This window comes from Mus caroli, unplaced genomic scaffold, assembly GCF_978045245.1.
Source record: "Mus caroli unplaced genomic scaffold, Mus_caroli_1 scaffold_2, whole genome shotgun sequence".
Lineage (NCBI taxonomy): Eukaryota > Metazoa > Chordata > Mammalia > Rodentia > Muridae > Mus > Mus caroli.
The window spans coordinates 69,001,629-69,017,981 of NW_028227257.1; the positions used below are offsets into that span (position 1 = coordinate 69,001,629).

At 36.8% G+C, this 16,353-nt stretch overlaps 1 protein-coding gene across 1 annotated transcript; it reads left to right on the top strand.

Annotated features, from left to right (window-relative positions):
* Positions 1-13,756: 13,756 nt before the first annotated feature.
* Positions 13,757-14,698, top strand: LOC110289928 (olfactory receptor 4K14-like). Its single transcript, XM_021156335.1, has one exon. The coding sequence runs from the start codon at positions 13,760-13,762 to the stop codon at positions 14,696-14,698; it is 939 nt and encodes a 312-aa protein (XP_021011994.1). The 5' UTR covers positions 13,757-13,759.
* The last annotated feature ends 1,655 nt before the right edge of the window (positions 14,699-16,353 follow it).

Genomic DNA, 16,353 nt, shown 5'->3' on the forward strand with positions numbered 1-16,353 from the left:
CTCCTCTCATCTTACTTGACCCCCATCCTATGGAAACGGATACTTCTTTTTTATGATTTAGGACATTTCTTTCTGAGAAGTCGTTCCGTCCACTTGGAGATGCCCTGGATTGAAATTCTTGTTACAACTACACTGACCACGTCTGCTCCCTGTGTCCTCCTTCAACTCCTTTCTGGAGCTTCCTCACCTTCTCCTAGGAGCTGCCTGGTAATTTCATCAGCTTCTCTATTATCCCTTAGACTTATACTGTAACCCTTTCCTTACCTTCCACCATACAGCTCCCTCATCTTCTCCATTTCAGAGCTGCCTGCATTGTCTCTTTCTTCATCCTTCCCATATGAGGATCTTCCCTTAGTGGAGTTCCTACCTGCCATCCTTGTTCCTCTGCCACTCAACTTCTTCTTGTAGGTCCTACAGGTTCTCTCCTCCCTTCTGGCCTTTACAAGATTGAAATTCTCTCTTAGGTGGAGTTCCTGCTTGATCTTCATTGTCTCTTAAAACTAGAGTGTTCTCTGTCTCTCAACTCCTTCTTGGAGCTTAAGGGAACTCTCTCTATATAAGAGTCTGTTTCTTTTTTTCTTTGATTCAATTACTTCCTTGAATAAATCAGAGGTTTTGTTTAAGTCTCATTGTCTTAGTAAAACAGCTTGACTTCAATACAGCTCAATGACCAAAGATGACAATCTCCACTTCCAAATTTTATCAGAATCTTCTGTCATCACACAAGAAAATAATCAGAAAGTCTCTTATCTTTATGGTTCTTCACTCTTGTATCTCTAAAATTTTTTAGTTCCCAGCTTTCAAGAAACCTTTTAAAACATTGTGTAAATATTCTGTATCTCAGGATTTGTAAGATAATTGGGTATGGTTAAAAATATCTAAAAGTATTTGGATTAAAACCTGTAACAAAAAGTTTCTATTTAAAGCCTAAACATACTTAATTTTAATATGCTTCTATATACTATATTCAACTTTTGTTTAGTATATATACATATATATATGTGTGTGTGTGTATATAATATACTATACTGCATACTATTATAATATTCTATACTATACACTATTAGCATATATATTAAACTACTATATACTATGCTATATACTACATATTACATACTACATACTGCATACTATATACTATGTGCCATATACTATATATGTGTATATATCTATCTACTATCTATCTATCTATCTACTATATAATATATAGTATCTGTACTATATAATGTTAGAATATTATTAGAATATATATAATTGGAGCATATATATATAATCACATACATACATATGATTCAACTCCTGTGTAGAACATAGATCAATTGGAAAAATGTATGTTTTAAATAGCAACCGTGTGACTTGCTACCATCCTAGCTTATGACAACTTCATGGTGGAAACAACAATATGAGACATTTTACTAAGGTTAAAGACTGTGCATGACATGTGACTTTACCACCATCTTGATTAAGATTACCACATGGTATAAAGCAACTAAGGTAATAATTGTAAAACTTTTTATTCCTACTGACCTCTCTGCTTATCATTGTATATCCTTTTGCACTAAGGAGGCAATACCAGTTTCCCAAAAAGTTTGGATTAGGATATATTTTTTCTATAATGATAAATCCCCAAGGTTATAAAAGTATAATTTTATTAGCAATAGCTGACTTGGGGATTTACATCTAACTGCTTACATTTTTTTTGCTAACTGTTCAATGTCAGACCACTAGAAATTTTCAATAAGGAAAAAAAAACATATTTTTGATAAATAATGCATATCTGATAAGTAAGGTTTATAAATTCCTAAGGTATACTCAAGTCAATATTTACTGACTTGAAGATACATGCATGTCTAGCTTGTTTGTCATTGATAACTGTATTAAGCTTTAGATATTTGTCTAGCATCTTTATATTTTTTCACTTTGTTAAACTTTAGCTTCTTGGATAAATGGATTCATATAAGAAACTTTCATATTGTGTAATAGTGTACTATAAAAAGGCAGAAAAGTCTCTCTGTGGACTACATTTATGATTTAAAGTTTTATATTGATGCTAAAAGGATCCTTAGTTAAATCTCCAATTCAAACTTTTTAAGGCTCAAACTTAACAAATCTGTAAAATCTCAATCTTATAAAAGCTACTAACTTGTAAATTATTAAATATAATTGAGACATGCAAGTTAATACTTAGATAAATTTATGTATGATCAAATTCTTTAATGTGCTCAAAACTATGCTCATAGTGATGTTAAGTGTATATGTAGTTCAGTCATGGAGAGAAGCTTTATTCAGCTTCCTGCATGTGTTTTCAAGTCTAAGCTTAAATGAGTACCTAAAAACAAATAAAGTATGTTTAGCTCAGGTATATTAATTAGATAATGGCCCTTAAACTCTTCAGAGTTCTGCTGAATATAGCTTTTAAAAGGTTTAACGACAAAGCTTTCCATGATAGACATAAATGTCAGATCCCAGTGGCAACCCTAAGGTCAGAGAGGCAGGAGAGGTGGGCTGTGGTAGACAGCACCATGTGGATTGTGACTGACCACTGGGAAATGTTGCCTCATGATGCACCAGCTGTAAGGGCTTGGCCCAAGCTATGGTCACTGTTGGGTTTATTGCTCTACTCTGCCAAAGACAAATTAGCCCATTCCCCAAGTATCTCCTCCAGAAAAAAGTCTATGATCTTTTCTGTGCTTGCCTGAAGACTGATGCTGGCCGGACCTCTGCCTCCAAAGAAGTCATTAAGACCACAGGAGCCTAGGGTAATGCTCCCGATAGGGTAAGTTTCTATCATTATGCATGATACATGGACCATTTTGGCTATATTTCCCGCTATAATTGATCATTATCAGATCTCTGATAGTGTTTATGACTGCCTAACTATGTGAACTTGGTTTGTCGTGACTGTTCTCAGTAATCAACCACTGTATCTCATGGTTAATAATTAAATTTTTAAATAGTTCAAAGTTTATATGAATTGTCAAGGTCTAAGAAAGTATTTTATGATGTGTAAAAATAAGTTGTAAAGGTATAAGACAGTGATTTAAGGTATATTAAAAGTGAGAAATGTTTCAGACATCTTTCCCTTTCTAGGCTATTGTTATATTTAGATTTCTAACATTCAGAGTTTTGACATTAAGCAAACTGATATGGTATAATCTAGATCTGGTGAAAGACTGCTCTTATTATTATAGCCACAAGCTCAAAATTTAAATTAACTTTGGTTCTTTTCTAAGTGAATACTTTAAAATATTTCTAATCATGCCAAAAAAATCTGTCTAGTCTATGTATCCAGCCCTCTGGAAAGAGTACTCATGGTTTTTACTTTAAATCATTTTTGGGTCTTCAAGTTTTTGTTATGAGTCAAAGGCGTGCTTTTGCTACAATGTAGATTTCAGTACAGAATAAAAACAGTGGTTATGTTGATATATCTAAACCTTTTATCTCTTTTTGTAAACTAAAGCATTCTTGTAGGCTTCAGGAAGTCACAACTTTGATCCACCTGCCACAGGTCAAATGTAATACAGATAAGCACTCCTGTTAGTAACAGCCTTCATTTCACCACCTGTCTATTCTGACAGTAGGATGCCCCCCTTTTCCTGGTCTTGGGACTCCTTCCATCAGCCAACTACCATGACCACATGCCTAAAGATTCAGATATACACCCACCCAAGATAAAATTTTTCTCCTCTTAACCTCTTAACTTTACCTTCTCTCCCTAGTCTATTTGTCCTAGAAGGTTTCAAGTCCATTGTAGATGTCTCCAATGTTACATACAAAGCACCATCTTCAGGTTTTTCCTTGGCATCTATATCCTAGATGATGGACCAGGATTCCAGACTACTCCAAAGCAGCCTGCACTTCTCTAGCACCAAGTTGTCCTGTAGACCCCGGACAGCAAGCAAAACTGCCTGCACTCTTCTTTATCCCTGTTCTTTGACCATCATTGCAACTTTCCTGTGCACCAACATTGATGTCCAAATATCAGCAGGAAATAGTTATAGACAAGATTACTTTTTCTCTTATCATCCAAAACAGACTGAGATGTTAGTTCTCAAAGCAAGGCAAGTCTCATTGAGGATCTGTTGTTCCTACCAGCACTTCTCACCCTAGCTGCTACCTGAAACCTGTCCCTCACAGAGGCTGGGCTTCTGCTTCCCTTTACCCAGCCTGGATCTCTATATAACTCAACCATTTTGGTCATGCCACTCTCTTGGCCCAGGATGCTGCTCTTGGTTAGTAGCTCTGATCTTGTTCCTCGCCCCCTCCTCTCTCATGGTCCTGTTTATTCTGCTCCTCAAGTCTAGCCTGCACTCTTACCTTTGACTGCTTTCTACCTTATATCTAAAATAAAAACCTCTATACATTAGGAGCAGTCAGGTTTTCCTCTTATTTTATTTTTTCAATCAAGTAGGTTCATTTCTTAAATTTTTGAAACTTGATGTGTCTCCGTTGCATAGGATTTAAATTCATGGGAAAGGAGAGACTTTGGATTGCTTCTTTGGCTAGCAATCATCACAACTAGCACAAAGCTGTAAAAAAAAAAGTTCTAAATTTGGTGACGACTAAGATTCTTTACTTCTAAGCTACATTGTTAAAACAATGCTGTCCCTGAAGGGTATAAAGAAGATGGCTTCTCACCTTCACTACCCTTTTGGTCCCTATTGTGACTTCCTCCTTCTTGTCAGATGTGTCTGCTTTTGTGGCACAGTAAGCATTTCTATCAGTGACATTATGATTTCCTCCCTTTTCTTAGGTTTTTTTCATTGTCTTTATTTCTGTTTGCCACTAGAAAATCTTGCATTGCTTTAACTATCTCCCCCACCCACAATTAGGCATCCCAATTTTAGCCATCATAATAGGATCGAAAGATTCAGACAACAAACTTTTAACCCTAGCTTCCTCTCTTTGTGAATTATTTAAAGCACTCTGCCACTACCAGAACAAGAAAATCAAGAATTTATCTGTAGGAAGTCAGATCAAAACTTTTCTAGCTCAGATACTTCTACTTTATTTTCTTTATCTTTGAGCAGGAAGTTTGCCTCCTGTGTCTAAGCTATTTTCTTGATCAGGTGGCAAAGTTTCATTCCACTCTTGGTTTACATACTTACTTAATTTATTTATTTATTTTAATTGACTTATTTATTTTTATCCCAAACACTGCACCCCATAGTCCCCCCTCACTGAGACCCTCTCCTCCATAACTTTTCCCCTTCTCTTCTAGGAAGGTGGGTGTGCCATGGGTATCACCCCCACCATGGTGCAACGAGTCTCTATCAGATTAGGTGCATCCTCTTTCACTAAAGCAAGAAAAGACAGCACTGTTGGGGAAAAGATACCACAGTCAGGTTCAGCTTTAGTGAGAGTCTCTGCTCTAGTTGTCTGGGAGACCCATATGGTGACCTAGCTGCACATCTTGCTATATATGTGCCAGAGGTCTCATTCCAGTCTATGTGTGTTCTTTGGTGGCTCGGATTCTGAGAGTTCCTAGAGGTCCAGGTTGGTTGACTCTGTTGGTTCTCTTATGGGATTCTCGCTCCCTTTATGATGGCTCTCTGAAAGCACAATAGGGTATCATTAACAGTGTCAGGGATTGGTTCTTACCCATCGAATGGGTCTCTAGTTATTGCTTGGTTATTCCCTCAGTATCTGCTCCATCTAATGTACCTGTGAGCTGAAAAAGCCTTTGATAAAATTCCAACACCCCTTCATGTTAAAAGTCTTAGAGAGATCAGCGATACAAAACATATACCTAAACTTAATAAAAGCAATATACAGCAAGTCAATATCCAACATCAAATTAAATTGACAGAAATTTAAGACAATCCCATCAAAATCAGAGATAAGACAAGGCTGTCCACTCTCTCCCTACCTATTCAACATAGTTCTAGCTATAGCAATAAGACAGCTAAAGGAATCAAGTGGATACACATTGAAACAGAAAAAGCATCACTATTTGTGGATGATCTGATGGTATATATAAGCAACCCCCAAATTCTACCAGAAAACTCCTACAGTTAAGAAACAACATCAACAAAGTGACTGGCTACAAAATTAACTAAAACAATCAGTATCCCTTCTTTATACAAATGTTAAACAAGCTGAGAAAGAAATTGGGGAAATAACCACCTTTCTCTCTCTCTCTTTCCTTTCTTTCTTTCTTTCTTTCTTTCTTTCTTTCTTTCTTTCTTTCTTTCTTTCTTTCTTTCTTTCTTTCTTTCTTTCTTCCTTCCTTCCTTCCTTCCTTCCTTCCTTCCTTCCTTCCTTCCTTCCTTCCTTCCTCTCTCTCTCTCTCTCTCTCTCTCTCTCTCTCTCTCTCTCTCTCTCTCTCTTTCTTTCTTTCTTTCTTTCTTAATATAGGCATTTAGACCTACTTCTATTGTATCCCATATTGTGGGTATATTGTGTAATTATTTTCATTCATTTCTAGAAAGTCTTTAATTTCTTTCTTTTTTTTCTTTTTCTTTTCTTTTTTCTCTTTTCTTTTTCTTCTCTTTCTCTTCTTTCTCTTTCTTTCTTTCTTTCTTTCTTTCTTTCTTTCTTTCTTTCTTTCTTTCTTTCTTTCTTTCTTTCTTTCTTTCTTTCTTTCTTTCTTTCTTTCTTTCTTTTTTTTTGACATTGTTTCTCTGTGAAGCCCTGGCTGTCCTGGAATTCACTTTGTAGACCAGGCTGGTCTCAAACTCAGAAATCCACCTGCCTCTGCCTCCCAAGTGATGGTATTAAAGGCATGCAGCACCACTGCCCTGCAATTTCTGTATTTCTGTCTTGACTCATTTTTCATTAAATAGAGAAAGTTTTATAGTTTCCATGACTTTGTAACCTCCATGCTTTAATTGATACCTAGCCTTACTTTATGGATGTCTCATAGGATTCAGGGACTTGTTTCAAATTTCTTGTATCTGATGAGACTTGCTTTGTGTCCAAGTGTGTAGCCAATTTTGGAGAAATTTCCATATGGTATAAAGAAACAGTATACTCTTTTGTGTTTAGTTCAAATGGTTTTAAAGTATCAGTTAGCCTCACTTGGTGTATAACATCTATTTAGCTCCAATATTTCTCTGTTTACTTTTTGTCTCCATGACCTTTCTATTGATAATATTTGAATAGTGAAGAATCCACTATTATTCATTATTAGTTTGTAAGGGTCAGTATATGATTTAAGCTGTGTTAATGTGTGTGTATGTGTGTGTGTGCATGTGTGTGTGTTTTAAAACTTGTATACCCATTTGCTCATAGCATGAACCTCAGCTCAAAGGCTCAAAAATATTTTCAAAAAAATCATAGAAGAATTTTTTCTAGCCTAAAGAAGATAATGCCTATAAATATACAAGAAGCATACAAAACACCAAATAGATTAGACTAAAATAGGAAGTCCCTCAGCACATAATAATCAAAATACTAAATATATAGAACAAGGAAAGATCCAGCTTATGCATGCTGCTTGGCTTAGTCTCTGGGAGCTCTGAGGGGTCTGGGTTAGTTGACACTGTTGTTCTTCCTTTGGGGTTACAATCCTCTTCAGCTCCTCAGTCCTTTCTCTATATTGGTTCCCAGCCTCAATCCAATGGTTAGCTGAAAGCTTCTGCATTTGTCTCAGTCAGTTCCTGGTAGAGCCTTTCAGAGAACAGCTATGCCAGGATCCTGTCTGTAAGAACAATACGGCCTCAGTAATAGTGTCAGGGTTTGGTGCCTGCCCATGGGATGGATCCCAAGTTGGGCAGGTCACTGAATGGCCTTTCTTTCAGTCTCTGCTCCATTTTTGTCCCTGCATTTCCTTTAGACAGGAATAATTCTGGGTCAAAAATTGTGAAGATGGGTGGTGTCTTAGTCAGGGTTTCTATTCCTGCACAAACATCATGACCAAGAAGCAAGTTGGGGAGGAAAGGATTTATTCGGCTTACACTTCCATACTGCTGATCATCACCAAAGGAAGTCAGGACTGGAACTCAAGCAGGTCAGAAAGCAGGAGGTGATGCAGAGGCCATGGAAGGATGTTCTTTACTGGCTTGCTTCCCCTGGCTTGCTCAGCCTGCTTTCTTATAGAACCAAGATTACCAGCCCAGAGATGGTCCCACCCACAAGGGGCCTTTCCCCCTTGATCACTAATTGAGAAAATGCCTTACAGTTGGATCTCATGGAGGCATTTCCTCAACTGAAGCTCCTTTATCTGTGATAATTCCAGCTGTGTCAAGTTGACACAAAACTAGCCAGTACAATTGACCCCTTGTCAACTTGACACACAAACATATCACTAGTAAGCCTCAACCCTTACATTCTTATTCATCCCCAAGATCTAAACTTTAAAAGTCCCACAGTCTTTACATATCTCTTAACTGTGGGCTCCACTAAAATAGTTTCTTCCTTCAAGAGGGAAAATATCAGGGCACAGTCACAATCAAAAGCAAAAATCATCTAACCATCGAATGTCTTGGATCCAACTCACGATCTTCTGGGCTCCTCCAAGGGCTTGGGTCACTTCTCTAGCCATGCCCTTTGTAGCACATGCGTCATCCTCTAGGCTCCAGATGCCTGTACTCAACTGCTGCTGCTCTTGGTGGTCATCTCATGGTACTGGCATCTCCAAAACACTGCATGACATCTTCAGTCTTGGGCTGTCAATTGCAACTGAGGCTGCACTTTCATCAATGGCCTTACATGGCCTCTCACAGTGTTGAGCCTCAGCTGCTCTGCGTGACTCCTTCATGCCTTCAAAACCAGTACCACCTGGGTGACCCTTACACATTACCAAGTCCCGCTGCAGCAGGAGTACAATGTTGGCTATCTCTGGAACACAGCCTCTTTGTGCTTTCAGAAAACACTTCCCAGAAGATGTCACCTCAACGATGCTGGTCTCTTCTTAATCACCGCTAATTTCTTAGCTCCAGCTAACCAGCATCAATAGTCCCAGTAATGCAAAGTTTTTGCTTTAGTAGTTCTGGTATCTTGTAAATCACAGCTGATTCTTCAGCCCCAGCTAACTAGAACCACAGAATCTTTCCAATCAAAATAGCAATGGCCCTAAAAAGAGTCTTTAATTTTCCCTCTGAAATTTCACAAGCCAGACCTCCATCTTCTGCACTGTTCTCAACATTATCTTCCAAGCTCCTACACAACATCTGACAGAACTCTTAACAACAAATGGATCTTCAAGCCCAAAGTTTCAAAGTCCTTCCACAGTCCTAACCAAAACATGGTCAGGTTGTCACAGGAATACCCCACTATGCTGGTACCAGTTTGTCTTAGTCAGAGTTTCTATTCCTGCACAAACATCATGACAAAGAAGCTCCTTTATCTGTGATAACTCCAGCTGTGTCAAGTTGACAGAAAACTGGCCAGTACAGGTGGGTGGGCCCCTGTCTCAACTGAGGACCATGCCTATATTCTGGAGGTGGTCTCTTCAGTTTTCATGTGTCTACTGTTGGGCCTTTCAGCTAATGTCCTCACTGAGTCCTGGTATCCTCTCACATCCCAGGATTCTGGGACTTTCCAGAGGTTTCTACTCGCCCCCCCCCCCAACCCTCACTGCTTCATATTTCAATTCCTCCGGCCCTCTGGACGTCCCTCTTGTCTCTCCCCATACTTGATCCTGCCCCTTTTTTCCCTCTCCCCCTCCCATATCCCACCCAATTTCCTCCCTCCCTCTACTTTGCATAATTATTTTGTTCCCCTTCTGAGTGGGTTTTTGGTGCCCAGACCCAAAATGATATGCATGGTATGTACTCACTGATAAATGGATATTAGCCAAAAAGTTCAGAATACCTATGATACAACTCACAGATCATAAGAAGCTTAACAAGATGTTCTCATTTTTTTATGTTTGTTTATTTTGCAGCTTTAATGACCAGGAAGAAATTGAAAGGAGCTGAGATACATCTCTAATAATTCTAAATTGAATCTGGTAAACACATTCAAGGCTTGTCTCTAGTTGTGCTTCTTAACCAGCATGTGTTCCCAGTTCTTTCGAAGGATTCAAGCTCATTGTTTTTTCAAGCACTGCAACTGGAGAGCTAGTATATTAAGTAAGCTTCTCAGGCCCTGGCAGTACAACTTTAGAAAATAAGACCAGCCCAACTGGGGATTTATCTCATTGATGGGCACTAAACCTAGACACTATTACTAATGCTGTGTTGTGCTTGCAGACAAGAGCCTAGCATGGTTGTTCTCTGAGAAGCTCTATCCAGCAGCTGACTGAGACAGATGCACATATTCACAGCCAAGCATTGGAAGGAGGTCAGGGAGCCCTATGGAAGAGTTCAGGAAAGGATTGAAGGAACCAAAGAAGATGGCAACTCCATAGGAAGACTAAGAATATCAACTAATCTGGATCCCTGGGAGCTCCCAAGACTGAGCCACCAAGCAAAGCACACACAGAGACTTGTCCAAAGCCCTCAGCATATATGTAGCAGAGGGCTGCTAGGTGGGAGAGGATGGATCTAATCCTGGAAAGACTTGATACCCCAGGGAGGAGGTATGCCTGGGGGTGGGAACCCTCACAGTGATGAAGGGAGGAGCATGGGGGAAGAACTCTGCTAGGTGGGATCAGGACAGGGGAAGCAATATTTAGGATGTAAATAAATAAAATATTTAATTAATGATAATAAACAAAACAAATAAAAAAAAACAAGTCTCCTGAAGTACTATAAATTTTACATGTCTTTTCCTGTAAGTAATGAACTTCTTTGAGGAAGACTACTAGGGCAACAAAGTTATAGTATTATAAAAGAGGGATGTTCACAGGTACTACATGATTCAAGTACTACAGTCTATGTCTAAAATGACAGCATACATTACCATTGAAAACTAGGCTAGAAATAACACATGAAAGTGTTGGTCATCCTACTTCAATATTTTCTTCAATTTCCATAATTGTTGGTTTATGTAAATGCATATTTTATCTATTAGATTCACATGAGTTCCATAAAATCATCTGTTCATATTCAGTGTTATCTCATTTGGATAAGGATGCTGATAAAGTTATATTGCCCACATGTATGTACATTTGTACAAGTAAAGTAACATGGCAGCTTGTCCAGTAATTACTGGTATTTACAATTAAGTTATGCAGATTTGAATAAACAAAACATATATAGCACTTTTATTCTGTGATCAGGAGAACTCCTTACAAGTCCTTCTCAAGTAAAATGGTTTGAGTTATATGCCTTAGTTTTCTTAAAGTAATATAAGAAATATTTGTATTCTATGAATTACCGCCAACATCACATATAGTTATGAAGAACGTTCAACTTCACCAATCATGAGACCAAGATTTGACACAGATTTGCCATGCATTCAGAAATTATTTTCACAGCATATGTTTTGCTTTGGTCATATATCACATTTTATAGTGCATGGTCCCATAAATACAAAGAAATGATCCACTTTGAATTTATACATATAGTAAGAAACCAGATAGCAGTAAGTTTCTCCTTAGTCCTTATTGGTGAAAGTGAAGTGAATAATTCAGAAAAATTGTCTAACATTATTGATGCTGGGATTAGTAGCAGGAAGTTCATCTCTTCCTGTTTGGACAAATATGCGATAGTCACTATCACTTGTAACAGAAAATCCCAAAGAGATGTCCAAGGTAATTATTTCTAGAGTTCTAATTTTGATCAGAACAAAGAACACGTGAATTTCACCCAGGAGACAATTTGAAGAAGTGAAAATAGGTCTGGATGAGGGGAAGATTATCTCTACAAAACATAGATGTCTTCTTGAACACTCATCAGATGGGAAGAAAATTTGATTAAAACAAATGTGAGTTTGGTAAGTCATCCTGTCACTCTAATATTTTTCTGTAAGGCAATTCTTAAAATAATTCTAGTTACCAAAACCCACTATGTATGGAATTGAGATTGTTTTTTTCTCCTCTGTCATTTTAGAAACCAATTAATGATTTTTTTTCCCACCTCTCCTGTTCCATGTATGTCCATGTCTATAAGATCATCACTCTTTACACATAGGTTTTGTTTTGGTCATATATCCAAATCCATAAATGTATTATACATCTAATATAATTCAAATATTCCCTACCACTTAAGTGAATAAAGTATTTTTTTGAATCAAAGAGTGCACAGTAGATACATTTCTGCATAAAAATAGTGGTAAAAATGAAATCAAATTAAATGGGAATTGTGGAAATCAGATTTAAAAATTCTGCTATCTCCTGTGTGCTAGAAAAAAGAAGAAATAGTCTCACGAGGGATGAGCTTCCTTATTTGTTGGCAGTGCCCAGTTGTCAGCTCTGAAAGCATATGCAACAACAAAAAATGGGCTCAACAGATTGCATTTATACTCATTTCTTAATACATTTAATATAACACCCATATATGTAGCAAAAAGAATCAAGGGGAAACAGGCTAGTCACTTGATAAGTAGCATGGGAAGAATATGACGAGGTTCTTGGGAGCAATTTCGGGAAGGAAAATGAATTGGGTAAATGATGGAATTCTACGTACATTAAAAATATATAAAAAAGTGAAACATACATACTACCAACAACCCTAACGAAAACACACAACAACAAATCATAACACAACAATCAATCTGTGAGCAAAACAAGCTATTAGAAGCTGTTAGCTGCCCTTCCTTCATCAATGTCTATCACATGGTGTCTTTTTAAGTTGTATAATTTTCATTACACCTGTAAATCCTTACAGAATCCAAATACTGAGACTATTACAAAGTTTATGACTTTATACAAGGGCACTCAATATAGGAAAAAAAACATTGAAAATTAGTAAAAAATTAATATTTCTCTTTTAGACTCTAAAATAGATCATTCAATTTGTATCCATTCATTCATTTTTATAATTATTATGTGTAAGCCAACCTCAGATTATCTAGAATGATTGCTACTGAGTTAGATGCAAGAATTTCAGGTATGCTTTAGTAGATAATTGTTATGTTCCTGAAAACAGTTTGCATGTTTAATACATTTTTTGCATTTATATATTTAAATTACCAAATAGGTATCTGTAAACTTAAGAAAAGTATAGGAAGCAAGTATTTTAAAGAAACGTGATTATCTATATGTGTGTGTATGTAAATATCAATAAATATCTATATGTAGTTATAAAATATACATGTGAAAATATATTCACGCCGGGCGTGGTGGCACACGCCTTTAATCCCAGCACTTGGGAGGCAGAGGCAGGCAGATTTCTGAGTTCGAGGCCAGCCTGGTCTACAAAGTGAGCTCCAGGACATCCAGAGCTATAAAGAGAAACCCTGTCTCGAAAAACCAAAAAAAAAAAAAAAAAAAGAAAATATGTTCACATATAAATACATATGTGATATATATATATATATATATATATTTATGCACATGTATATCTTAAACAAAGAGTTCAGATGAACCATCAAAACCTAATGAACAATATTGTTTCAAGATACACTTGGAAATATAACTAAAGGAAACAACTCACATACCATTGTATTCTAGATATTAGAAAGCATTAATGATTCTTGTATGTATATTTAATTCTATATTTTTATAAGAGGTATTTCTCATAGAGCATGTGTATATCAGTCACATCTGATGCTTTTTTTCTTGGAGAGTTGCTCTTGGCTCATTAGCTTTTACTTTGAGCAGCAATGTCACTCATATTTGGCTTAGATTTCTCTTTAACATTTGCATTTCTATTCAGGTAAGATTCAATAAGAATGTCTAATTCTACAAAGGAAGTAGACTACCTCATACTTCTAATGGATAATCTTTTTTTTTTCTTTTCAGGTTATTTTTAAGGACACACTGAATAAAATGGATGGAGATAATCAGACTGTGGTGTCAGAATTTATACTCTGGGGACTTGCCCATTCAAAGAATATTCAGGTCTTGCTATTTGTGATATTTCTGATGCTTTATCTTCTCATCATGTCTGGAAATATTGTCATCCTGACCTTAATCACCACTGACCCCCATCTGCATTCCCCCATGTACTTCTTGCTGGCCAACCTGTCTTTTGTTGACATGTGGCTCTCCACAAACACCACTCCTAAGATGATCACAGATTTTCTCAGGGAAATCAAGATCATTTCCTTTGCAGGATGTATGTCCCAGGTCTTCTTTTCCCATTGCATTGCCGCAGGAGAAATGGTGCTGTTGGTGGTAATGGCTTATGACCGGTATGTGGCCATCTGCAAGCCACTCCATTACTTCACCATCATGAACCTTAAGAGATGCAGTAGTTTGGTGTTGACTTCCTGGACAATTGGCTTTATACATGGTATAATTTACATAGTAGTGATTGTTCATCTTCCTTTTTGTGGTCCCAATGAAATAGACAGTTTCTTCTGTGACATGCCACTGGTAATAAAACTTGCATGCATGGATTATCATTATTTAAATACCTTAATGAATGCTGACTGTGGACTTGTGGCTATAACTTGCTTTATTCTGTTGCTTACTTCCTACACATATATTCTTATGACTGTATGTAAGAGCTCTAAAGCTGGTGCATCTAAGGCAATGAACACCTGCACTGCCCACATTACAGTAGTGCTAATCTTTTTTGTGCCCTGCATCTTCATTTATGTGTGGCCTCTCAATATCACCTGGTTGGACAAATTTTTTGCAGTGTTTTACTCTGTTTTTACACCCCTCCTAAATCCAGCCATTTATACACTGAGAAATAAAGAGATGAAAAATGCTATGAAAAGGTTCATAGGCAACTTTCTGGGTCCCAAAGTAAATTCCTAATATCCAGATACACAAACTCCTTACTTTAAATAATGATACTAACTAGGAAATAGATTTAAAATCAGGAAATATAGTTTATATTTGAAAATGTTACCAATCTTCTAATATAGAAATAATATATTTTAAAAAGATATAACATTATTGATCAATCAGTAAAGCATTGTTAACCCTTTGTCTTAAAATCTAAATATGAATAATCTTTATAAATATAATGAAAGAATGTCATCAATCTATTTTTAATGAAGTTTAGATTATTTTTATTGACCAAAGCCTGTGTTTATCTTTGTGAATAACATCTTAACAAATTTTATTTGAGTATGATTTTGTACATCACTACACACCTCAAACCCTCCACTGACTCTATCAAATGGGCCAACTTCATCACTTTTGCCTTATCACAGCTATTTACTGAAACTTTAATGTGGAGACAGTAAAAATTAAAAAAAAAAAAGATGAAACAAAGTGATAAACTTGACATGGGCTAGCAGTGAACCTCACTTTGTGTGTGTGTGTGTTTAACCAAATGAATAATGTATCCAAATAAAACATTTGGATAAAGATTAATTAGGTTTGTAAATTATGTAATATCCTAAAATTTAATCTCCATTAGAACAGTGGAAGACAGTGTTTATAAATAGACTAATTATTAAAACTATTGTACTTCATTCAGTGGTTAACCCACATGTGATATTTTACAAGCATATTTGTAAGTATATATGTGGTGTATTGGTCTGTGAGGGTGCAGATGAGTAAATAAACCAGACTATTTTATTTCCCTTTTATGGCAATCATAGTTATATATTGATGAATAAACAACATACTTTGGTTTCAGAACATGGGAAATCAATCTCAAATGGATTGGGAATCTTCCTCCCATTCAATATCATTCATGGTGATAAAAGTTGAGCAGGGTACTGGGGAAGAAAGAACATCAATTGTCTTACACAGATCTAGACCCTGCATAGGAAAATACAAACTCACCTAGCTATATGTGGGCACTACTGTTACAATGGCAATAATTTGATGGGGAAACTCACTATATTTTGGGTGCCTTTTCCAAGGGAGAGAATTTATGCCTGATACTGTGAAGCTGGTTAAATTCTATAGCCATTCAAGTGATTTAAGATTTTCAGATCTTAAACTAAGGCTTTCTACTCATTTGGAGTTTTTAAACAAACATGAGTGGTAAGATTTTAATATCATTCTTCCATGTATACATCCAGTTTTTCCAACAATATTTGTTGACTATTCTGTCCTTCATCCACAAAACATATTTGTCATATTTATTGACAATCAGGTCACTGAAATTTTGTGTAATTAATTAAATTTTTTTTGTAATTTATCTTTTCTGTTTACATCCTGATAACTGCTCCCTCCTGGTAACCCCTTCCCACAATCTTTCCCTCATCCTCTCTCCTCTTCTCCTGTGAGCAGGTAGTACTCCCCTGGATATCCCTCCACCCTGGTACTTCAAGTCTCTGCAAGGCTAGGTTCTTGCTCTCCCTTGAGGCCAGACATGGCAGCCCAGCTAGAAGAACATATTCCACATAAGGGACCGGTTTTGGGGATGGCCCCATTCTAATTGTTCGAGACCTACATGAAGACCAAGTTGCACATCTGCTACACGTGTGCAGGGAAGGCCTAGGTCTAGACAT